The 23,757-nt window shown below is 38.6% G+C and overlaps 4 protein-coding genes across 6 annotated transcripts; 3 read left to right on the top strand and 1 right to left on the bottom strand.

The window, feature by feature from the left end:
• The first annotated feature begins 512 nt into the window (after nt 1-512).
• LOC122063094 (F-box protein At2g16365-like) lies at nt 513-1,211 on the top strand. The gene has a single exon (XM_042626757.1). The coding sequence runs from the start codon at nt 513-515 to the stop codon at nt 1,209-1,211; it is 699 nt and encodes a 232-aa protein (XP_042482691.1).
• A 3,514-nt stretch (nt 1,212-4,725) lies between these two features.
• Nucleotides 4,726-9,197, top strand: LOC122063083. Of its 3 annotated transcripts, none has more exons than XM_042626741.1 (4): nt 4,726-5,023; nt 5,286-6,184; nt 7,992-8,426; nt 8,678-9,197. In XM_042626741.1, the coding sequence occupies exons 2-4, from the start codon at nt 5,500-5,502 to the stop codon at nt 8,854-8,856; spliced, it is 1,299 nt and encodes a 432-aa protein (XP_042482675.1). In that variant the 5' UTR covers nt 4,726-5,023; nt 5,286-5,499; the 3' UTR covers nt 8,857-9,197. The 3 variants fall into 3 exon arrangements, with proteins under 3 accessions (XP_042482675.1, XP_042482674.1, XP_042482676.1); XM_042626740.1 differs by having other exon boundaries at nt 4,726-5,089; XM_042626742.1 differs by having other exon boundaries at nt 4,726-5,089; nt 5,262-6,184.
• Nucleotides 9,198-10,079: 882 nt separating this feature from the next.
• On the top strand, nt 10,080-16,700 carry LOC122063082 (GTPase ERA-like, chloroplastic). The gene is made up of 9 exons (XM_042626739.1): nt 10,080-10,500; nt 11,489-11,634; nt 12,438-12,578; nt 12,649-12,762; nt 13,208-13,333; nt 15,395-15,493; nt 15,632-15,733; nt 15,918-15,998; nt 16,517-16,700. Exons 1-9 carry the CDS (start codon nt 10,095-10,097, stop codon nt 16,610-16,612), a joined length of 1,311 nt encoding a protein of 436 aa, XP_042482673.1. The 5' UTR covers nt 10,080-10,094; the 3' UTR covers nt 16,613-16,700.
• Nucleotides 16,701-17,094: 394 nt separating this feature from the next.
• LOC122063081 (glucose-1-phosphate adenylyltransferase large subunit, chloroplastic/amyloplastic-like) lies at nt 17,095-22,475 on the bottom strand. Its single transcript, XM_042626738.1, has 15 exons — nt 22,211-22,475; nt 21,740-22,106; nt 21,385-21,507; nt 21,007-21,180; nt 20,624-20,716; nt 20,405-20,488; nt 20,263-20,318; nt 19,811-19,904; nt 19,223-19,408; nt 18,859-18,939; nt 18,595-18,681; nt 18,413-18,517; nt 17,939-18,045; nt 17,681-17,741; nt 17,095-17,441 (listed from the first exon to the last, which is right to left on the bottom strand). Exons 2-15 carry the CDS (start codon nt 21,971-21,973, stop codon nt 17,340-17,342), a joined length of 1,587 nt encoding a protein of 528 aa, XP_042482672.1. The 5' UTR covers nt 21,974-22,106; nt 22,211-22,475; the 3' UTR covers nt 17,095-17,339.
• Nucleotides 22,476-23,757: the final 1,282 nt, after the last annotated feature.

Below are 23,757 nucleotides of genomic sequence, written 5' to 3'. Positions count from 1 at the left end.
TCAAAATGAAGCCCCATTAGATCCCTATGTTTCTGGATTCTGGGATGTGGATCTTCCTCTCTAAGAAGAATCTTCTGCCTTTGGACACAACATGCGTACATGTCAGACTTCAGATGAATTTTCACTGATCAAGTATATTGTTTATAGCTTTTATAATCCATCATTTACATTATTGTGTATATATGCTCATTAAAATACATCAATCTATTCTTTTTCTCCGCTAACAGAAAGAATTTCTGGGGATTGTTGCCATACGCTGGTAATGGTTGGCATAGCCATTGGGTGAAAGGTCACCGTTTCTCGCCTGGGGTTCTTTCTTTTTTTTTGGTTGGAGAGGGGGGAGGGGGGGATGAATTCCATGTTTAAGTTGTTGATTGTCCCTTGATGCTTTGAATCTGCTGATATAGCAGTGGATTTCGTATTGTAAACATGGGAACCACTATATCTTAATTGTTTCAAAATACCTGTTTGTGCAGGATGTATGCCAAAAAAATGCAGAACCTCAAGCAACAATGGCTTCCCTGAAAAATAAGGGGAAAACAGTAGTGGCTGATTTACCTGATATGAACCAAGAGTCGCCTGCATCTGCTGAAGGAGGTGATATGGATGGCAGGAGGTTGAACTCTTCAAGAACTGAGAGTTTGGAGGTGGAGCACCTCCTTTACCTCCCTAAGCAGCCTGATAATTCAACCTTCAGTCCTCATCGAGACAGCCACCAATGCCTCGAGCCAGACAGAAGATGGGTCAAGAGTCTCAAGCTAAATGCCTCAAATCTTCCCCATGGTACCAAGTATTTGAAAATGGGTAATGCATCCACAAGTGGAAAAGCAAATAAGTTGTTCGGCATAGTTATGAATCCCAGCACCTCAAAGGACATGATAGTTAAAAATTTTGGAAAGGGAAAGATGGACAATAAGACGATGATGTTATCAAGGAATGCAAAATCCCCTTCTATTGGTTCTGTGGAGGAATGTTCAGATCTTACGTACTCTTGGGTTCAGAGATGGTGCCATAATAAGGCAGTTGCAGAACTGGTGAAGCCAGGTGTAAATCTGGTCAGTGAGCCTCAAAGCTCCAAGTCAGCTTTATATGAATGTGGAAAGAAGCCATTTCCAAGCGTTGGTGCGATGGCATTAATGGGGAAGGCTATGAATGGTTTCCGGCCATGTGAGTTCAGGAGAAGAGGTTCATTTGTAGTTTGGAATAATTAGGGGTTCTGAATTCAGTCTTGAGTTGTAAATAATGTAATGGTAGATGCGATAGTTTGTTGAGTAGGTGAGGAAAAAAACCTGAAAAAGTGTAACTATATCAACAGTTGTTTTCTCCTTTGAGCCACCATCAGGAAGGAACAAAGTACTCTCTTCTTTCTGTATCTTTCTTTCTTTGTTTCAAGTCTGAAGAAGAAGATAGCATGGGTGGTCGATGGCCCAAAACCTTCTATCACTTGGTTTATGTTTCTTAATGGCCCTACTTGTTCTCACTGTGCCACAGGTTCCATAAAAAGGAGTCTCGATTGCTACTTCACACTTCTATTCCAAGGTAACCACACCATCTTCCCTTTTGCAATTCAGTCGTGTATCATGTTTCACTAGTACTTTTTTGAGTTTATGCCTCTTGATTTCAAGTCTTTTATCTCAGTTTTCAGAACATACCTTTGATATACCATGCTTGTTTCGCTAACCTGCTCCCTCTCCCTTTTATTTGCTCACTATCTGTAGTTGTCGTGCTGAGAATATTTTTTTAGGAGTTCCTGAGAGGGGTTTTTGATTCACCAGAGCAATATCTGATCATAATTGCATCACATTTGGAACAAAATTATTTGTGGCTGGTTTCATAGTGAAAATTCTTCACCTTCACATGAGGTAGGGAGCTGGGAGGGAGAATTCTCTGCATTCTGCAAACTGCATAGCATCACATTTCTAACTCATTATCAGCAAAATTGCGTGAGAATACCTTGGAAAGATTAAGGAATGATGATCTAGTGTCTGGTTAGGATTTTAAGAATTGTGACTCTCTCTCTCTCTCTCTCTCTCTCTCTATCTAGTTCCCATAAATGTGTATTCCCCCCCCCCCCCCCCCCCCTTTGTAAGCTTGACATTTCATCGCAAACTGGAAATTGTATTATGTTACCACGTTCCATTAGGGATCGAGGAAGTGATAATGACCCAACCTCACTAGACTCAAAAGACTGCGCTGGGCACTCAGGAATACAGTCAACCCATGCACAGCTCATTTGAAGGCTTACAGACCAACTGGCTACACTACGAGAGATTCCAACAGAAATTCCTAGGAGAACCCGCACCTCCCCAACCTCAGTGATGCTTGATTCACAACCATACCAGGTAACTTTGTATCTCTTTCCTTCTCTCAGCATGGGCAAATGCCCTTCTTACAGGGCCCTATGGGGGAAAGTTTTCCCTTTCTTCTTCACTAATTTGGGCAACATGGATCGAGGACTAATTTTACTGGATCTACTTGCGTACAACCCTTGTTAGCCATGTCAAGTTTCGGATCCCCTCTTCACCATATACCCAGCTACGCGTCGGAATTTCAACACTTACTCGTCATAAAATCAAAGGGAAAAAGGGTGGGCTCATGGCTGGTGTTTTGGTCGAGTCTGGTGGAGACCAGTATCTTTTGGATGGTGTGAGATTGTTATAAGAGGTCATGGTCCAAGAGAGGATCTGACCTTCATCATGGTCCCTCAAAAGCTCTCTTTCCATTTAATGGTGTGGGATCCCTATATATGAATTGGCACCCACTAAAACTCGTCTCCTTTATGGCATGTATGATGCAATACAAAGGGTAGTGTATTGAACTATTGATCTCTCCTCCTAAAACCAAATTGTTACAGTGGACCTCTTCAGTTTTGAAACTGGGAAGGACCATAAGGACCGAAATCTAATAAATGAACAGTTTTGAAATTGGGAAAGATGCATTTAGGCCGAAACTTGATAAATGGACAAAATGTGATGTAGTAATTTGCCCAGTGAAAACTGAAACCCATTTATTATTATTAAAAGAAATTTATCTTTTCTTTTCTCAGTGAAAACCCATTTAATTATTTATGGTGTTCTTTGGCAGGGATAGGGAGAGGGTTTGTGCAGAATTGTAAATGTTTAGGGGAAGACTGTAAATGGGTAAATCTTTGCCATGGATAAGATTTGTATTTCCATATAGAAATGACATGCATATCTAGATGGATTTCATTTGTGAGGCCCATCCTCAGTCGAATCTGGCCCAGGATCCAGATCTAGATTTCACACACTTATCGTATCGTAATGGTGATACAGTCAAAAAGTGTTTTTCTTTTTTCCTTCAAAAAAATGGATTTTTGTACTTGAATCGAAACAATATGATCAATCCGTAACAGTTGGTATCTGCGGCAAACGATACTGATACCGTGAACCAAAACCTTGATGATAACATTGCATTCCTTATTTCCCCAAAGTGAGAGTGAAGATAGCACATAAGCATGGTGGCGAGATCTGAATAAGCATCCATTATCTATCAGAGTTTGATCTTGAGAATGACTAGGCAGTGTCGGAGTGCCGAGTGATTGGATTTCACAGTGGCCGCCCCGATGGCATTCTGAGCTACTTTCTCACATAGCCATAGCGTCCCGCAACATGAGCTCCATGACCACATTTCTCTCTTTGCCATGGGCTTCTTTTAATCAGAATACGAAACCAAAATGGATTTAGCCTTGCATTAACTCGATGTAATGCGATCCAGAATAGAAACCGCACAGCTTTGGATGTGTCACCCTCCCACTTCCATCGTGCAGCTTGGACCTGTAAATCATCTCTTCTCTCACGAAGATTTCTGTGTTGCTGAACTTCCTTACCCTGTCTCTGTATTTTATAACTTTTTATGATACAATGCCCACGAACGTGTAGATAATAGGCATGGACTGTTGGGCTACAGTTGATTCATTAGTTGAAACGGTAACGACAAAAACGTTTTCTCCAAACATTCTCAGAAATTGCATGGGACGTTAAAAAGCAGAAAATGAAAACGTTTAGATTTGAAAAAAAGTTATGATAATTTGGTTCGTATCGATCAGTTTTACATTTATTTAAAAAAAAAAATGTTTTTATTTTACAATTTTACCCTTATTTCGATACCAATACCCGATCCCAAATTGGGCCGATATAGAATCGATCTCAGCCAAGATATAAAGAATTCAACCAATCTAATACTAATACCTAAGTCTATGCTTGGAATCAGATACCCACCTATGTTATGAACATATGTCTTTGTACTTTCAATCGTGCATATGTCCATTCACTTCCAATCAAAAAAATTGAAAAACAAGCATATCAATGTACCTCGGTGTAGTCTTAAAAATGGCGATCTCTACATGGATTGAAACTTGATATGTACAAGTCATTATAAGATTTAAGTTCAGTTCCTCTACTAGGTTGACCATATGGTCAAAGATTTAAGTCCAATTCCACTGTATGCATGTTTGTTCTTACGAATACATGTCAGAGGCCAACATATGTTCCTTTTGCTTTATAAATACCCTTCTTCACCTTTTACACATATGTGCACATGAACGTACATGTAGAGCATCTGAACTCCAAAGATCCAAATTTGACGGTTTCTAATTCTAGGGTTAGGGCAATTTGGGCCAATTCCGGTCAACTCCTATCATGGGTTTTTAAACCATGGAACAACCCCACAAATAAAGGATTTAAAACTCAAATTGGGGGTAGTAACGATTAGGTGCTGTGACCTATGAGCCCCGACGTTGGAGCGTGTGCCAAGTGGCCACCGTGAACATAGTGGACAGCCCATTCATGAGTCGTCATGACATGATTCTTCATCATCATCATCTACAATATCAACTTCGTTCAAAAACTTCCAGAGGACCTCTTCGACTTTGCTGAACTTAAATTGTGGTCTTTTCAAATTTTTGCGGGTGAGAAAGAGCTTATAAAGGGGGTTTCTGTTCCTGAGTTCCGACTTCCTGTGAAGAGAAGAAAAGGTTGTTAGTTTGTTGTTACTGTTCTTACAGGTATCAACAACGAAATCACCATCCTATAGATTTTCACTTCCGTTCTTCAGATTGACAATTAATCCGGTAATCTCTCCAAATATTTGTAGAATCTTCTTCCCTTTCTTATCTTCTACTTGTTAATACCTGATACTTCTGAAACAAAATCGAAATTGTTATTAGGCATCTTTTTTAACTGATTTCTGTTGCTTATTTTTTGTATTTTTTGATTCTCAATTGTTTTTTCCCCTTCTCTTAGGTCCATGACCATTCTCTTTTGCAGGTATTCAATTCGATTTGGCGCTGCGATTACCAGTGGTTGAATTGATTAGGTCGCCTGGATTTCGCCTCACATTTGGTTCCTCCATTTTTTTGTGTTTCATGGTGATGGAGCAGGACGGCACGATTTTGATTGGAGTTGACACCTAAAGTTAGGGTTTCGCCTTTGGGCTTATAGGGTTTCAGTGATTCAAATCGCATTACCGTGCGAGGAGGCCATGCCGTCGACATTAACGGCCATCACCCTGGATAGGTTTCTAGAACCGAGTAATTCAGGAACTCCGAAATCCATCACTAGACCTCCTAATTCGAAGCTGAGTAGACGACATTCATCGACGGAAACGATAAGAAAGAACTTGCCACAGCTATCTCCAGCGCTCTACGCCACCCCTGAGGTAACCCCTGTACCCGATTCTCCATCGTCCGGATCCTTCCCTCCCTCCCCTTACATCGTCAATCACAAACGGCGTGGTCCCCGTCTTCTTAAGAGCGTTTCTCAGAACGACATCCCCTTGAACCAACGAGCTACAGAAGGAGGCACTACCACCGATGAGAATGGAAGGGACTCAAACTCAGAGGTTGTTGGTTCTACCGAGGATCTTCGACCTCCTGCTATTGTTACTGCTTGCAGCCCTAATAAGGAGGAGCCGGGTCGGAATGGTTTCCATGATGACGATATTGGAAACAGCAGCTTGGATGACAGGTTGGTTAGGACGGAGGATTTGCCAAAGTCGGTCACATTCAATTTGGAAAGAGACGAAAGAGAATGTGAGGGTGAAGATTTCTATGATCCTCAGGAGTCCATGAGTTTCAGCAGCAATAATGATATAGAGGACAACGGTGGGGGTGAGCGCTCTTTCAGGTTGACTACTCCAATGGGGGAATATTATGATGCTTGGGATGGTAAGAGGTCCTTACTATATCTTCTTTATAGTTATATTAATCCGTTGCATTTCATCTGTTCTAGTTTACCAATACCATCGTAAAATCCGCAAGTTTTTCCGCTCCTATATTGCCTACCAATTATATCTTCTGTGTCAGAAATTGAGTGCGAGATAGAACCATCTCAATTCACATTCGCTCATATTGTAATGTTTTGGCACTACCATTAGGTTCATACGTAATTATCCATGCACTTATTTCTGGATTTTTTTTGGGTTAAAATTTCTGGAATTCTTTCTTTATTGTCTTGCTGCTCATCCATCTTAATATTTGTATCTCAGCTTCACTCCTTATTTACATTATTAATCTTTTTTGTACTTTGCCTTTGGATGATTTCTTGGTTTCCCAACATTCTCCTTCATAATGATCACTGCTTTTGTGTTTATAGAATTAGTTGTGATCCCCTTTTTAAGAATAAATAGGTAAAACAGCACAGGAAATTGCAGGTGAAGGTTTTGACTGAATATCATCCTTCAAGATAAATTTTGAAGCAAATATGACATATGTACTGTAAACTCTTGTTTTCCACCATACCAGTGTATAGCAAATATGCCAATGTTTCTAGAACCAGCCAGCTGCAGCCGAAAGGTGTTGGTCTGTGGTCCATGGTCCAGTGTAAAACAACACTTCATGAGTGCATGGTGTAACTCTTTCTATTTGTATTAGTGTAAATAATACATCATTTGTTGACTTGGTTGTGACTGGGCAGATGTATACATTCCTTCTACTTAATTGATAGGGAAAAAACTACCTGATCTCTGACCCGACAACAACATAAGCCACAAAGCCACCTACTCCTGTGCAGGAGATTATGTCAAGAATTTCCATGAGGAAAGAAATGAAGTGCATGCACTGGGTGGGGAGGTGAAGATTACAGAAAGAAGCAATAAATGGTAAAGGCCTTTAATATGAGCATTGTTTTGGAATAACAAGAACTTAAGATTGGTTCATCAAATGATATCCCAAACCCAATCCTCTCACCCTCCCCACCCCCCCCCCCCCCCCCAAAAAAAAAAAAAAATAAATAAATAAGAGGGAAAATGGATTAGTAGTGGTTCTATGCACTTCATCATTATCTACTTACTGAAAAAAAATTCCCTTTGTTTTATTTTTCAAGTGTTACAGAATCTGATTTTATTGAGAATTCTCATGGGGCATTCTGGTACCTTGCTACCATGTGACTCCATGGTAGACAATGATTTCTATCAGTTAGCTTACAAATCCCAGAAGCTCATCTTCAGTAATACTATACTTATAACAAGGGAGAGGATTCTACAAGCTTGTGGCTTGAAGAATGCACCAAGCAGGGGGCACACGACGAATTCGTCAAATAAGTGGGGGGGGGGGGGGTGTGCATAATTTTCCCTTGTAGCAATTTGGGTCTCTGCTCTATATCATGCTTACACAGAACTCAGCCTACCATCTCTGCTCATATCATGCTTACATAAGAAAGATTGAACCTACCAAAAACAATTTCTTTTGGTATTACGTGCTTATATCCTCGATTAAACTATATTTTTTTCATGAACTCAATCGAGTTATAATAGTTCTTTCAAGATTTTCAAGCCGTACGTGGATATTTTTAGGTTTAAAATAGTAAATGCTTAGCCCTTTTAAATGGGGCTGGTTTGATTGAGTTTACTTGTTGAGTTTCTGAAGCTATTAGGTTGATTTCTTAAATTGATTTATCAATTATGTGATGACATATCTTTAAAAGAAAACAAATGAGTCATATCATGGTCAAGCTTTAACATCTTAATCAGTGCAGACCTCTCTAGTGAGGGCGGACCACAGTCATCCCTTCATGACATGGAAGCTGAACTGCGTGAGATAAGATTGAATTTGTTAACAGAGATTGAGAAGCGGAAGCAAGCTGAGGAAACCCTCCATAGTATGCAAATGCAGTGGCAGAGGATGAGGGAACAATTATCACTTTTAGGGCTGACAATTCCTGCAGCTTTAGCCATCACTACAGAAGAAGAAACTTCTGATCTTGATCCTGGAGAAGAGCTGTTGCAGCAAATCTATATTGCACGTATGGTTTCCAACTCTATAGGGAGAGGCACTGCAAGGGCGGAGGTTGAGATGGAGATGGAATCTCGAATCGAGTCGAAGAACTTTGAAATCGCTCGATTGTGTGACCGGCTAAATTATTATGACGCCGTGAATCGTGAGATGTCTCAGAGGAACCAAGAAGCTGTTGGTGAGAGCTCTCACTCTCTCTCTCTCTTCTCACAATCTACCAAATCTTCTATTAGAAATGCTATTTTGTTATTTATATATGCCTATTTGCATACAGAAATTTTGAAATACATGAATACTTATTTTAATGGGTATGTCCTGTAAGAATTTAGACTTTGCTATTCTGGTCTTGCATCCATTTTCTATTCCCCTCTCTATTACCCATATTTTTGCTATTATGATTCATGTCATTTCTCTTTTGTTGTATCTAAGAGGTGGCTCGGCGTCGAAGGCAAAGAAGGAAAAAAATGAGAATGTGGGTTTGGAGCTCAATAGGCACTGCAGTTGCAGTTGGTGCTGTGGCCCTAGTATGGTCTTTTCTCCCAACAGGAAGAGAATCATCTCAGTCCATGACTTCTCAAGCTCCTGATGGTGATGATGCAACCAAGTGACGATGATACCATGTTCTCAATGAAGCTTCAAGAGGACGGAAAGGTCAAACACATTGGCTATTTGCTTTCATCAGTTATACACTGTTTTCCCTACTGCTAGAAGATTGTGAAAACACCGAATTTGTATAGGCAGTTGAGCACTCAGCAACAAGGCCAGGCATTTGCACCTATCTTTGTATCCTTCAGTCCATTGTATCTTCTTTTTATATGCTCTAAAGAATCATCTGATTCTAATGAGTAGAAACCCTAATTCACTTGTTTTATTCATGAGATACAAATAATTACATTTACTAGTAAACCGAAAAAGGGAAAAAAAAAGACTGTAGATTATTTTTATACAATGATACAGTGTCTGACTCTGAACTCTTCTGCCGGTTAAGGCCACAACCACGAACAGGATGGACTGGGTTCTGGTTTGATCTGAAGACCAAATCATCAATCGAATAAACCTAGAGGGTGTATTTATTTTCTTTAGCCCATATATTTGGTCCAAGTAAGATATATGATAAAACTAGTCAAAATCTAATGGCCCATTTTAATACGAGTCAGTAAGTCAGTATATGCTTTATTTTGTTACCAAAAAAACAGAGTATATGCTTTATTTACCAAACCCCCCACCCCCAACCAAAAGAAAAGAAAGCAACTCTTTTTTGGTAAAGAGTATATGCTTAACTCAACTACTCATGAGAGTGAAAAACTAATTACTCGTATATGGACAAATTTAATGGTTTCTTAATCGGTTTGGCCAGTTTAATTTTAAATTGTGGTTTGAGGAGGAGGGCTCTTTTGTAGTTTTACTCATTTTTTTTTGGACTGAAGACAATATTAAAAGGCCAAGTTTCTGTACACCCATGGTGAATAGAAAATCCCTTTGTGTGCATTGAAGGTCTTCTTGTATGTCTACCCATTGACCCGTGCTATTGGTGTATCCTGCATCAGATCAGCTCCCATGTCTCTACCCTTCTGTCTATCTCTCTATATATATCCTTGTAGAATGACCTTCTTGCCCCAGTAGATTAAACCTAAAGGGGTGCTGAACTGCTGAGGCATAAGAGCCACGTTTCCAAACAAAGAACACTTCCTAAAAAAAAAAAATATTTGGGTGTGGTGGGTGGGGCTCCATACCTAGGTTTAAAAACCGGTAATCAGGATCCGAATTGGTACCTGAAACGTAATTACAAATTGGTCCGACCAAATCGACCGGACCGATTTCACAAAACCTGGTTCTAACCCAAACGATGAGTAAATTGGAAGAGATAATAGAACGTTTGGCGCTCCGAAGTCCAAAGTTGAATCCAATGGAGGTGGCTCTACATATCCGTGCAACTACTCTTCCGGGAGACAATGTCTTTTGTTATTCATCTCATCGTCCTCAAGATAAGGTCCTATTTCCGCGTTCGACGACGGGAAACCCTTCTTCACGGGAAACTTTGGTCGGCACGCGAAATCGAGAGGTCCTGTTGGAGAAGCGGATTTCGAGGATGGGAAATTTCAAAGAAGAAATTGAGTACCGAGCGAGGACGAGCTCCTCCGACGAACATTCTTTATTGTCTTTAAGTGATAAACCAGACAGGAACTTGAGTTTGTTCGACGACTATGATATTGAAGGACTCAACCTTGAGGCTGATCCTAACCATCGAAGCGGTTAATCTTCTTTTCCCTTTTATTTCATCTGTTTTTTGTTTCCAAGTTTTCTATGGTCATTTGTTAGTTTGACATGTAATCATGGCAGGGTTTATGTTATGGGAATTATCGTTTTCATGTGGATAACAAACTGTAATTCGAATATGCAACCCGCGTCTCTCCTCTTTTTAATGGATAAGGAACATTCAGAATCCACTAAAACTCTTATCTTATAGCCTCGCCTTTGTATAATCCTTCAAAGAACATCTTCTTTTTATATAACGTAAGTTGCTTCAAGTAATGATCAACTGGTTGATGACGAAACAACTTAAACAGTTGATGGGGTAGTGGGTTTGATGATGAAAACAAATAGTTACTTCACAATCTACCTTAGACGTACCAAAAATAGGATGACAGAAGTTAAACCCATCCCTGATGTTGTGACTGAGTCAACACGGCTCGGCTCGGCTCGACTCCATGGAGCCCTATCCCAGCTACTTATTGATATAATATGGTGACCCTACAAAATTAGGAGGTTGAAAAGATTAGGTTTGGTTTTGAAATTCATTGAGGTAGGCAATTGAGAAATAAAGTTCTTGTCTTCTTGATTAGGGTTTACTAAAGAAATTAAGGAAAATGATGATAATCTGCTCAGGATTCCATAAATCTAGTAAGGATGGAAGAGTCAATGAAGGGTTGAAACCTAGGATGCAACTAGGGAAAGTAGCTTTCTTTGAGGTTTCCACTGGTACAGCTTTGTGGTGGTGATTTTCTTGTAGCGTTGAATCGTCTTTCTGCCACCAGTACCTTTACTATTATCAAGAGACCATGTGATATAGCAGAAAATAAAATTTGGGCTAATATGTTGTTTCTCTAGTTTGTTACATCAGTTATTCTTTGTCACATTGAGTTTCACTAGCAGTTGTTCTTGAACTTTATTCATGCTTAACTTTTATGAAAATTTGGGTGTCTCCTCAAAGTTATCTTAATTTCAGAGAAATAAATGCAGGTTATGTTGCCGTGCTGGGCAAGCCTAATGTCGGGAAGAGTACACTCTCAAACCAAATGATAGGTCAAAAGCTTTCAATTGTTACTGATAAACCTCAAACCACAAGGCATCGAATCCTTGGTATATGTTCTGGCCCTGATTACCAGGTGCATTGCTTTCAACAATAATTACTTTCTTGTGGAATCTGTTACCTTGAAAAACTTCAAGGTTTCCTTGTTTCATGTTACAATTAGATTATAGATCTGACTAGGAAAAATATAAAGACTCCATTGTATAAATTGTGAACCAGATAAATGCACATGCTATGTATAAAATTAGTTTATAAATCCAAACGTGAGAAGACTTGATATGGAGAAAGTCATCATGCAACTAGCTGACTATACAAGCCTGGAGACAGAAAATGGTACTAAAACTATATAATAAAGTCCAGAACTAACAGTGACTTGGTGACTGTAGGATCATCCTAGTTCATTTGGGTCAACTGGAAAGAGGACTTGGATAACATTTAGATTCTATTGTTACTTACCCACCCAAATTCTCTGAGGTTTCAGCTAAATTTTTTTCCATTCCTCTTACCAACTTTCAGACACCTTGGTATGTCAATCATCTTAGACACCATCTCATTTTACCTTTTTCTGATAATTGTAACAGCTAAGGCTGGTAAGATGTACGTGGCAAATCACAGAATGAATCCTATTCCAACTATTTGGTGTGAGCTGTTTGAATTCTGTTCTATTTTTAAAATTTCTGTGAATATATATGCATTTTGTTGACTTTTAATATATAATGTATGAGAACCTCTTTTATTTTTATCATCTATGATTCTAACTCATTCCCATATCATTTACTAGGATCCAGTGCTTCTATTTCATGCAACTAAGTTAAGTGAACCTCTCTGTGGTGGATTCTGTAATATTTTTATTCATCTGAGTTATGGGCTCGCGTGCAGATGATACTCTATGACACACCTGGTGTTATAGGAAAGAAGATGCACAAGTTGGATGATATGATGATGAACAACGTTCGCAGTGCAGCTATTAATGCAGACTGTGTACTTCTTGTTGTTGATGCATGTAAAGTGCCTCAAGAGGTATGCTTCCTTGGCTGAGTTATTTTTGTAACACTTTTTCCTTTTCTAAAGTGTTCTCATTTGTTTCTAGATTGACGAGATATTTGAAGAAGGGGTTGGAAGTATCCAAGAGAAGGTACCAACTTTGTTGGTGTTGAATAAGAAGGACCTAATTAAGGCAGGTGAGATCGCGAAGAAACTGGAGGTTAGTGCTCAATGAAATTCTATCAGTAGTTTGACATTGAGAAAGACCTTATATTTTCTAGAAAGCAAACAGAGTTGGCATTTTTTATTTTTCCCTTTTAAGAACTTGAAGATATGGATCTCTATATCCAAAAGGTAGAAGTCGATATAACACACATATACATTGAGAACCATCAAAGTTGGATCTTCTGCGACTTCTACTTTACCGAATAGTTGGTTATCGTTTATAACAATCCGAGAAGTGAAACTTGTTACAGATTGTTAACGTATTGGATTGGGTCAAGTCAGCTTTTGGTTAAGGGCTTCTGGGGAATCATTGGCTGGTGGATCTGATCCCATGCATGTTGCTGAACTGTTGTAGTTGTTACATGCAGTTCATATTTTGTTTTATTTAGATTCAACATCTTTAGAAAAAAAATGGAAAAGTGGTAACAAAGTCCCTGCAGTGGTACGAGAAATTCACTAATGTTGAGGAGGTCATACCTGTGAGTGCTAAATATGGTCACGGAGTGGATGATGTGAAGGAATGGATACTGTCAAAACTCCCTGTTGGGCCTGCTTACTATCCAAAGGTACCTGATAGGCTACTCTTCTTGTTTTTGTGTACAGCCATGTGTATTTTTTTCCGCTTTGTCATTTCATTAATGAAATACACTCTCTTAAAAATTTTTTGTCTTTATGAGATATTTAAGTATGAAAGTACAATTATAGGATGTCATTTGAGATTTCAACTGTCTATTGAATTTACAAATTTGTTTTGGTTTCTGATATTGAGCCTGCTTGTAGTTGAAGATTTTCAACTGGTTAAGGGAAACTTTGGTCTTGTATTATTAAATGCCAACACAATTTGGAATACTTCAGCTGTCGTTAAGTGTGGAAAATTTCTCAATTCTTTGCCAACCTGTGAACCAAGGGGTTAAGCAGTCATGGTGGTTGCTAAATTGTTACTTGAATCATATTAGTTAGATTCAAATTAATGAACGTACATATCAACTATATAAAGCATTGTAATGAGCATATTTTGAGTGGAATAGTTTAGGTTTTTTAGCATGTTAAGGGATGGTTCTCTTCCTAGTGGTTTGATGGCAAAACTTTACTTTCTTCATGGTGAACAAGCCTTATCTTTTTCTCCTTCTTCTTCTATTTGCCACAAATTATGTTCGTAGCTCTAGTTGGGCTTGTTGTCTGCAAGATTTGAAGTCTACTTGCATCAGTATAATGGTGGTGGGAAAAGGGATTAAGGTAATGATTGTTGTTGTATCTCTATTGCAAGGTGGTGATTAGGTTTTAGAAATGCAAAAGTGGAAAAATGAAATCAGGTTTAGAAGATTTTAGGTAAAGCCAGGAAAAAAAATTAAATATTAGGGAGGAAATAAGAATAACAAGACTATGAGAGTGTTCTCTTTGGTATCATTTTTCTTTTTGATTTTTACTTAACAAAAATCATTAATGACTACTTGACAAAATTTTATTTATTTTTATTTTTTTTTGTGATTTAGTTTAGTATCCCTATGTCCAAAATGGTTTTTTGAAGACATGGGTGAAGAGATGTTCCCTCACCCATCTTCCTTATGTCTCTCTTTATCCACTTTGGACTGAAGAAGAGGAGGCAAGGGGTTTGGATTCTAATTATAAAGCAAATGACTACTTTACCTCTCCATGTTGGGACTTTAAGCACGTGCTCATTAAAGTTCAGCGCAAAAATAACTAAAAATCAATTTTGAACAAAACACAAAAATGACTCTTGATCTCTTTTTGGTTTTTGTGTTTTGTCAATTTTTTTTTTAATAGAAACAAGCTCCATAAATGATACCAAATGCAACCAAAACTGTTTTTGTGAACAAGAATAAAAATGAAAAATGATACCAAAGAGGGCCTTAGAAGAAACAAGAAGAATAGAGAATTAAAAGAGGAGAGAAGTGCACCAATGGTTCTCCTAGGTTTCATGTGGAAGCCTTGCTTCAATTATTCTTTTAACCATCCTACTGTGTGGCATAAAACCTTATGAGATACATTTCACAAAAAAAGTGCAACTTATACCCTAAGAGTTGAAGTTAACTGGTACTGACTACTGAGAACTTAAGTAAAAACTGAAACTCTTAATATCCTATAGTAAAACCAGGATTCACAAAAAAATTTATCACTATTTACCCCCAAAAAAATGGAAAAAACTATGTTACTGAAAATATCAAAATCAACATAAAGCCCTGATCATCCAAAAAGAAGTACTAAATTACATTGACTAGGTTAAAATGCTAAACCTGAACCTAAACCTTGACTTGGCAGGGTGGGACTGTTACATATATTTTCCTTATTTTGAAGCCCTACTCTACTTTATCTAGACTCTTCACTCTGAATTTAAAGCTTAAATATAAAAAATAATTCTAGGTTAATGGGAATAAATTTATAAAGTTGAGCTACTCAACCTGAATCTGAAATGATGGATGGATAAGATCTGAATGACAATTGACACATGTTACCTTGGTTATAAAATAAGTTGTTCCCCTTAATGTCACCTTCATATTTTTCCATGGTTCTTAACTGGAGTTTTTTCGTTGCAATTCTGTATTTAAAGATGAAGTCTCTGAAGTCTGAACAGTTTGTGGGGACCCTTATTTCCATTACGTTTACAGGACATTGCCAGTGAGCACCCAGAAAGATTCTTCCTAGCTGAAATCGTTAGAGAGAAAATATTTATGCAATATCGTAATGAAGTCCCATATTCATGTCAGGTATATTCAGTTTGACTTGGAAATTATGATTTGTTTGAGATATACTTCAACTATCCTTGGAGTGCTTTTGCAATTAGCTCCTTTTTAGCTAAATATGTTTATAGAAATTGGGATTCTCATTTTTCTTGCAATCTACAGGTCAATGTGGTGAACTACAAAACTAGACCAACTTCAAAAGATTTTATTCAAGTTGAGATACTTGTTGAGAAAAACTCGCAAAAGATCATTCTCATTGGTAAAGTAAGTGTCTAGCGCTTTTCTGGTTCATTTGGATATGGTGGGGCTTCATTCTGTGTCAACCCATTGTAATGTGCCTTTTCTACTTGTGATGTAGATGCATATCTATCTGCATAAGCCACCGACTATATCGCATAACTGATTGGATATGGTTGTCTGATGCCTCTTTTCTCCCTTGTAAATGCAGGAAGGGAGGGCTCTAAAATTATTGGCTACAGCTGCAAGGCTTGATATTGAAGATTTCTTGCAGAAGAAAGTTTACCTAGAGGTGTGCAACTTAACAAAATTTTATTTATTTTTGTCTGGATTTGTGTACAGTAAAAATCTCCCATACACAGAAAGAGGGAGACTGGTTTGTTTCCTTGGTTTCCAATTTGCCCCTTCCATTTTTTCCTTGTTTTTTTTTTTTTTTTTTCCCGGTGATCAAACCTTCGCCGTTGCACCTAACTTCTGGGGGCCACCGCACGAGAGTTTCCATCTCGGACTGACCCGGTCCTGTGTAAGCAGTATCATAGTGACCCCAGGGACTAGTCGGATCAAAGATCCAAACACCCTGAGTGAAAAAAAAAAAAAAAAAAAGAAAAAAAAAGAAAGAAAGAGGATGGAAAGGGGGAAGAGAGAGAGGTAGGAGTCCCCTAATTTATTAATGCCACTATCCCAGTATAACACTAGAGTGATTTGTTAAAATGCATTTTGAGATCTGCATTAGCATACTAACACTAGCCTCAGGCCCGCCTGTGTACATTAACTTTCGCTATTGAATAACAGAGTATTTCAATTGAACAGGTGGAAGTGAAAGTGAAAGAGAACTGGCGGCACGATGAAGCTCTACTGAAATATTATGGCTATGGGGGCCAAATTCGAGTTTTACAATCCGATTGAACTACCAAATCACCTGTAATGTATCAATCTCCTAAATGTAATGGCACAAGTCTCATAAAATATGATATTGTTTCTCATTTTCTACCTACCAAGTTGGATGTAATTCCTTCCAAGGGGGGGGGGGGAAAGAGGAAGAAAAGGGAAGCTTTTGGTCAATGACTGAGTCAATATGATTCCTCAAATAGTGGATCGTAGAATTAACTAATCTGAGACCAGCTCTTGCATTGAATCACCTGATCTTTAATCCTTTCCTTGGCTTTTTTACCTGGACTAGGAATCATTACATCCCTTGAGTAGGGCTGTCAATGAATTGGATTCAAGTAGAACCACAGCTGATCCAATCTAATTCAGACAGGAAGTATAACGTTTCCCTCACAGGACAAGGCCACAACCTCAGTAACCATGTACCACATTAACCTGTTTTAATCCATTATGAGTTACTGAAACTAGAGAAGGCTATATAGATGAGCAAAAGCTGTCACTTGATCAAGAGCCCAAGCAAGCATGCTGCAGCCCTTATTGTTATCTAGAAGCATAACCAATCTAGTACAATATTGAAAGCTCTTCTAGCAAAAAGGGATTTCCTTATATACACAAAAGAGTGGTGCAGCTTCCATCTTATTTTAAGTGGCATAAAGATGAAACCTCCATAAGTTTCCTCCAACAGCTCTCTCTGTCCGCTCCAAACTCATCTTCAATGAGAAAATCCATGGGGATGTTGAGGACTTTAAATGATTGTGCCATCTTTAATGGTTGCATTCTTCAATATAACAGTTATTCCAGACCTTATGTAGAATCCTTCATTGGGCTTATCTGCTTCTTCAACATCCTAAGAATGGTATATGGACACACATTATCAAAATGAGTGACTGTTACTCACAAGATCAAAATTTTGAATTGTGTTTCAGTAAAATAATTGTAATGCTCTAGGCCTCAAAAATTTCCTTTTGCTTTTAAGACAATCGCTATTAATTAGTTACCACTGAATCAACTAGAGCCTAAGGAAGTTTTGAATATATAAAAATAAAAGAAATTCTTGTTGAGTGTTGAGATAGCAACAATACTCACATCTTGGTTCACAATGACCACGTCTCTTCCTATCTTGGCATTCTTATCGATTATGCAATTCCTTTTAAAAAAAAAATCATGGAATACTGTTAGAAAATTTGAAATCCCCACCTCTGGCATGTAGCAGCATCCTGAATCAATCAAAAAATATGTCCGACTCTATGCACATTATGTAAGCATGTAACATGACTGTTAGATCCCATTTATTGGGTTTGGAGGACCTAGACATTTGCAGGTGTAGTTGAGTCCAAGTCTCACCTAATCTTGGTATTCTGTCCAACACCGATTGGAACTTTTCCCTCTGCCATCAGAGATGCAATTTCAGCTTCAGTTTGATAATAGTCTGCACCCATCATCATAGTATCCTGAACATGAAGCAATGCATTTCCCACCATTCACCCCCCCCCCAAAAAAATCAGATTGTTAGAAGTGTTCTTCCATATTGGAAATAGCTGCACTCATCCTGCAATATCATTTCCACATTGACAATTCAATATATAGCAGAGACGCTAAGTGCCTTGTTATCCACAGATTTTATGTCTTGAAGTGGGACTTTCCTTGCATAGTTATAATGAGACTTGCTTATTGTTGGATTCAACCTTTCATCAGAAACAGAACTGAGAGTAGTAGTTTTGTGCTCGGTTTCTATTGGCATTGACGGGAAGAGAAAAGAACGGTGCATGAACATTGGTTTCAGAAGGAAAAAACTGTATATGAACTATGGTCGCTTACCTGAAGCTCAACACCAGACTCTAAACGTGAGCGGACACCTACAATAGTGTTTTGGACGCTACATTCCCTCAAGAAGCACCCGTGAGAAATGATTGCATTCATAATCTGCATGACCCAACTGAACAATGAGAAGCATGAACTAAATTTGAAGCGTCAAACAGATCCGAAATACATCATCATACCCGGCATTTGTCAACTTTGGAAGGTGGCAAGAACCGTGGAGACGTGAAGAAAGGTGTCTTTGGGTCATAGAACTCAAACTTAGGAGGCTGGATCAAAGATGAAGTGTAAGTTTATGGATGTCATCCATGAAACCATGCAGAAAAGAACAAAATAGAGGACATCAGAATTCTGTTGTCTACTCCCAACATAAATTGCAAACAATGCACTTTTTTGGCGGCTCAACTGCATCAGACAAAAAACACTCAAGTGGTTATGTGAAGGACCTGCTCTGTGAGGGCTAAGTTAGCATCAAAGAATGATTTGATTGTTCCAATGTCCTCCCAGTAGTCATTGAATAAATATGCCTGTCAAGATAAGGCATTCAGAGGCACATCAGATTCAATCCTTAATCACATTGCACACTGGTAGATATGTATGCACAAGGAGTATTAAAAAAAAAATTAACAATTAATGCATAAGGAGCATGAAAAGATTCAAAACAGAACTAAGCTTCAACCAAACGGTACCCAAAGAAGAGGGATCAAGGTTTGCAAACTTAATGGTTGTAGTTGCTCAAGAAGCTCACGGTTTGCATACTTAACCTTGCCCACCAAATATTATGACATATAGAATTGGGGAAGAACTCACTTGGACGTTGTGCTCCTTCACAGCAGATGGAATGATTTCAGACCCAAAGTCATTGCACATGGGATATTTCGCTGTCAAAAGTTTCAGTAGAACCTCCGTTCTAAATACATAGACTCCCATTGATGCAATGTAAGGAGATTTCATGGCTTCTTGCTGAGACAACCCAAGAATAGTGGTGTCGACTTGCTGCAGTGCACCAAGAAAGATAATTAATTAGATTAGGACAATCAAGTGCTAGGTGGGTTAATGTTAAGTCGTCAAGTAATGATGGTTGAGCGGCTGTTTGATTTTTGACAGCATAGTTGCAAAGAAACGCATTTATTGATGGAACTGGTATTTCCTAGGAAATCTTCAAAGAAAATTTGAGCAAATATTTAAGAATCCTTCATAAATTGTGCCTTGATTAAGAATAAAGATTAAAAAATTGCCATGTAAATCAAGGAAACAAAAGTTGTGTAAACTCTAGCTAGGATGTAATATAGATTATGATCAAATAAGACTATTATACTAATCGGCTTCTCAATTTTCTCGCTGTATTAAGAAACTTGCCAATATTCTCAAAATGAAAAGAGGGGTGGATATATCTACCATTGCTTTTAGGTCGGAACCCTTGGGTTTCTCAGCAAATTGGATGATACGTCCAGTGTTATTGATCTTCATCAACCCATAATCTGATGCACGGCTGCAGCATGACAGACCAAATTGAGATGAACCACCAGAAACAAGAGCAACGAGGGAATAAAAGGAAATCATTTAACATGAACAAAATTCCAAGACTTCAACTTCACAATTTCCAAATAAGCTAATACATAATCTGATAATGGGATGGGTCAGCCTCTCCCTTTTAACTATTCATACCCATGCTTAGTCTACTTAAATAGGATTTGTTCATATGAACAATCCCAAGCCAACACACACACACACACACACACACACACACACACACACACGCGCGCGCGCTCGTGCACACGCGTGCGTGCGCATAAAGGGAGAATACTTTGAAGCCTTGAACTGAAGGAAAACAAGTACAACAGCTTTACCTGTCATCCATGGGTACACAAGAAACTGTAATATCAGCATTTGTGTCAATATGCTTCTGCAAATTCAAATATATATACTTAAGTAAAATTCTTAAACATGTAAAAGTATCAAAAATATACTTTGATGAAAGGAAAGGGATACCTGCACAAATTCCATGTAGTCCATCCTATAAAGATGATCACCGGACAATATCAGAATATGCTCAACATTCTTGTTCTTGGCATCCTACATGAAGCACTCAAACTGCATCAGAACTATTTGCTTGTAGTGTGTGTATATATATATATATATATATATATATATATATAAGTTTCCGTTAGCAGATTTTGTTGATTTTAATAAAAAATTCCAGGTACTAACCTCAAACACCCACATAAATTGCCTAACAGCATCAGCTGTGCCTTGAAACCACTTCATTCCTGTTTCTCCCGGTGTTTGAGTGGCGGCCAGAACCTGTTCTCAGGAAAAAACTGATTTAAATTCATGAACGGAGGGGAACAAGAATGTTAAGAGGAAAATTATTATCTTTAAATTCCTACCAAAGAATAAAATTAAATTTTCAGGGAGAAAACTTCCATGGGTTATAAGCACCCAGGTTCTAGTCTTTTTAAGACAAATTTCAGCTTTACTTTTCCCTTTTGATCTAGACATCTCTGAAGTAACATAGGCTTTCATCAGAATAAAATTAAAACTGGATCTCTCTTCGCATTTTTAGAATTGAGCAAGAAGCAACGAATCAATACCTCTACAAAACCATCCCCAAAGTTCACACCATTACCAAAATTATATGTGCGAGCAATGTGACGATTAAGGGAAGCAGAGTTGAACTGGGTCATGATGAAAATCTTGTTGATGCCACTGTTTATGCAATTGCTCATAGGGACATCAATAAGCCTGTAGCAACCCCCAATTGGAACCTGCAAATAAAACAGAAATCATACAATCTATAATCTTTGGAACAGAAACCTGCAACTTGGGAAGTATAGGCCGTCCATCAGGTCTGTACCTAACCCAAATTTGCAGACACCTACTATTAACTCATCTAAAAGGTTGAACTAATCAACCCTCAAAAGGATCGAAGTATATTTCAAGGACAGAAGCATCTAAAGGTATTTTCTTACAGCTGGCTTAGCTCTTCGGCTGGTAAGAGGAAAAAGACGAGTCCCGGCCCCTCCACCCAATATAATCGAAGCTACGTTCTTGGGGTCCCCTTTCGACTTCACAAATACCGGTGCTTGAAAGGTCTGAGGTTTTCACAAAAAGAAAAAAAGAGTGGAGTATCAGAAAACTGCATCACAAACTAGAAGAATTTTACAAACAACCCATAAAAATAAATAAATAAATAAATTTAAAAAAAAAAAAAAACGAGCCACAATGAGGATTTTGAATCTTGACTAGAGTTGAAAATGGTTGGGCATTGCAGATAATCAATATTCACACAATAGCTTATTGAAGGAGGAGAATAGGATCAATTACCAGAGCCTCTTTGTTGACATCGGCTGTAAGAACAGAGTAAGCAACACCAGCTTTTATCTTTTTACTCTCATTTTCAGTCATCAAACTCTTCGTCAACTTGATATCACAAAATCCGTTCTTAAGACTACCCCTAATCCTCTCTCCCCAGAACCCATGACGCCCATCATCAAAACCTCCTTTCCCAGCTCGCACCACAGGAGCATTGGTCTTCAAGGTCGCAGAGCAAGGATCCATTATCGCAGTAGCTTCACTGTTAGTACGATCCTGGGAAACAAGAAGCCCGAACGATAGAAGCCCAGGAAAAACCTTCAACCCCAAGTCCAGTAAAGTAGGATCTCTGAACACAGATTACGGAGAAGTTCCAAAACTAAAAGGCCAAAAAACAGAAACAGCGATTCCAGGTGTCACTTGAAATGATATAGAATTCAAAAGAGGAACCCGAAAATAGAATAGGAGCTGAAGAGAGAGAACCTCAAAAAACGCAAGTAATATTGAAGTAACAAACTCCTCAAAAACCAGAGATGATGTGAACCACCAAAACTTCAGGAGAAGGGAAATGGGTATGTGAGGAACGTGATCGAAGTCCCTTCACTTTACTGAATAGTCCAGAATAAGGAGGACCAAATGCGTGACTGTGGAAGCCGATGGTTAGTTTTATCGGCTTGTGACTTGTGACTCTGACTCTTGACTCAGGGGAAATCTTTTAAAACTCTCTCTCTCTCTAACTTTCAACGTTTGCTGGTAACTGAAGTCTGTGCAGCAACTAGTCCGATATGATATCCAGAGACTTCGATGGCACTTGGGAGTTGGGGGGAAGGGTAACACCCATTTGAAGACAAACTTCTGTCCTTTTCGGGCCATAAAATAATACAAAATTGTGAATTTTTTTTTGGGTTTCTCTTTTATATTCGTTTATTCTTTGAGTAAATCAGAGATTAGAAAGGATCTCTTCCCAAAGTTCTACGTAATCTAAGATTAATATGCATAAATTAATAGAAATTTGTATGGGGATTTGGTTGTGAAGAAAGTAGAAATCCGAATGTTAAGGCTTCAAGATGTATCCTCTTCTCAGTCCTCGCCTTTAACAGTGATTCCGGCCATATAATTTCACCTCAATTTTCTTTTCATGAGTTGGGGGCTTCGGGGTTTCAATTTATTTATTTATTTATTTTTGGATGAAATGGGGGTTTTCAACTTAGAACTTCAGAAAAAACAGGAGACTCTGTTGAAGGGGACGATGAAACCAGATTTTGATTGTGAATGCTTGCAGGCTATAGCTGACGTGGCGGTCACTCCTAGAGTTTTGAACCACCACATGGACGGCAGTTATTCATATCTGGAATCTGTACGAAACTGGCCCTACACGTAGGAATAATTGAGTCAGACGTAGAGTACTTTTGTATCACCTCTCTCCCTTTCACTCTCAAGTCTCAACTCCGACCTATTGTGGCTAGGGGTGTCAACGGTCCGGGTTGGTGCGGTTTCGGTCCGATTCCATCAGTTTCGATATGAGTTTGGAAGTGACCGAAACCGACCCAATAAGGATTTATCGGTTTCGGTCCGGTGTTGGCTTTGGTGCAGTTTGGGTTCGGGTTGGTACCGATTTGGATTTATTAGGTTCATTTCGGTTTGGATTGGTTTTTTAAACCGGTATGGAGCCATTAGGAAACAACCAAATGATGAATTGTTGAACTTCGGTTTCTTAAATCGATTTGTAACCGGGTTGGTTTTGATTTTTGGTCTAGTTTGGATTCGATTTTCCATACAAATGTATACAAAACTATTCAAATTTTGATTTTTTTAATGAATTTTGGAGTGTTTCGGTTTCTTACCGGTTTGGTTTCGATTTCGGTCTGGGTTTTGAGCCGATTTCGGTTTGGTTTCGGGTTCATCCGGTTTTCGGTGCGATTCGGTTTGGTTTTGGGGTTACAATACTCGAAATCGAACCGAACTAATAAGGCTTTGGTTCGATTCGATCCGGATTGTTATCGGTTCGATCCGACCGATTTTATCGGTTC

The sequence above is a fragment of the Macadamia integrifolia genome, unplaced genomic scaffold, assembly GCF_013358625.1.
Source record: "Macadamia integrifolia cultivar HAES 741 unplaced genomic scaffold, SCU_Mint_v3 scaffold1190, whole genome shotgun sequence".
Taxonomy (NCBI): domain Eukaryota; kingdom Viridiplantae; phylum Streptophyta; class Magnoliopsida; order Proteales; family Proteaceae; genus Macadamia; species Macadamia integrifolia.
Note: the sequence above shows the minus strand (reverse complement) of the source record. Positions and strands in the feature narration are given on the sequence as shown.

Coding starts and splice junctions, on each gene's coding strand:
- LOC122063094 (XM_042626757.1), top strand. CDS start 513: ATGGCTTCCCTGAAAAATAAGGGGAAAACAGTAGTGGCTGATTTACCT.
- LOC122063083 (XM_042626741.1), top strand. CDS start 5,500: ATGCCGTCGACATTAACGGCCATCACCCTGGATAGGTTTCTAGAACCG. Junction 6,185..7,991: donor ATATTATGATGCTTGGGATG/GTAAGAGGTCCT, acceptor TAATCAGTGCAG/ACCTCTCTAGTGAGGGCGGA. Junction 8,427..8,677: donor GAGGAACCAAGAAGCTGTTG/GTGAGAGCTCTC, acceptor GTTGTATCTAAG/AGGTGGCTCGGCGTCGAAGG.
- LOC122063082 (XM_042626739.1), top strand. CDS start 10,095: ATGAGTAAATTGGAAGAGATAATAGAACGTTTGGCGCTCCGAAGTCCA. Junction 12,579..12,648: donor CATGTAAAGTGCCTCAAGAG/GTATGCTTCCTT, acceptor ATTTGTTTCTAG/ATTGACGAGATATTTGAAGA. Junction 13,334..15,394: donor GGCCTGCTTACTATCCAAAG/GTACCTGATAGG, acceptor TTACGTTTACAG/GACATTGCCAGTGAGCACCC.
- LOC122063081 (XM_042626738.1), bottom strand. CDS start 21,973: ATGGATCCTTGCTCTGCGACCTTGAAGACCAATGCTCCTGTGGTGCGA. Junction 18,682..18,858: donor ACTTAGCCCTCACAGAGCAG/GTCCTTCACATA, acceptor TCTTTGATCCAG/CCTCCTAAGTTTGAGTTCTA. Junction 17,742..17,938: donor GGACAGAATACCAAGATTAG/GTGAGACTTGGA, acceptor TTTTTTTAAAAG/GAATTGCATAATCGATAAGA.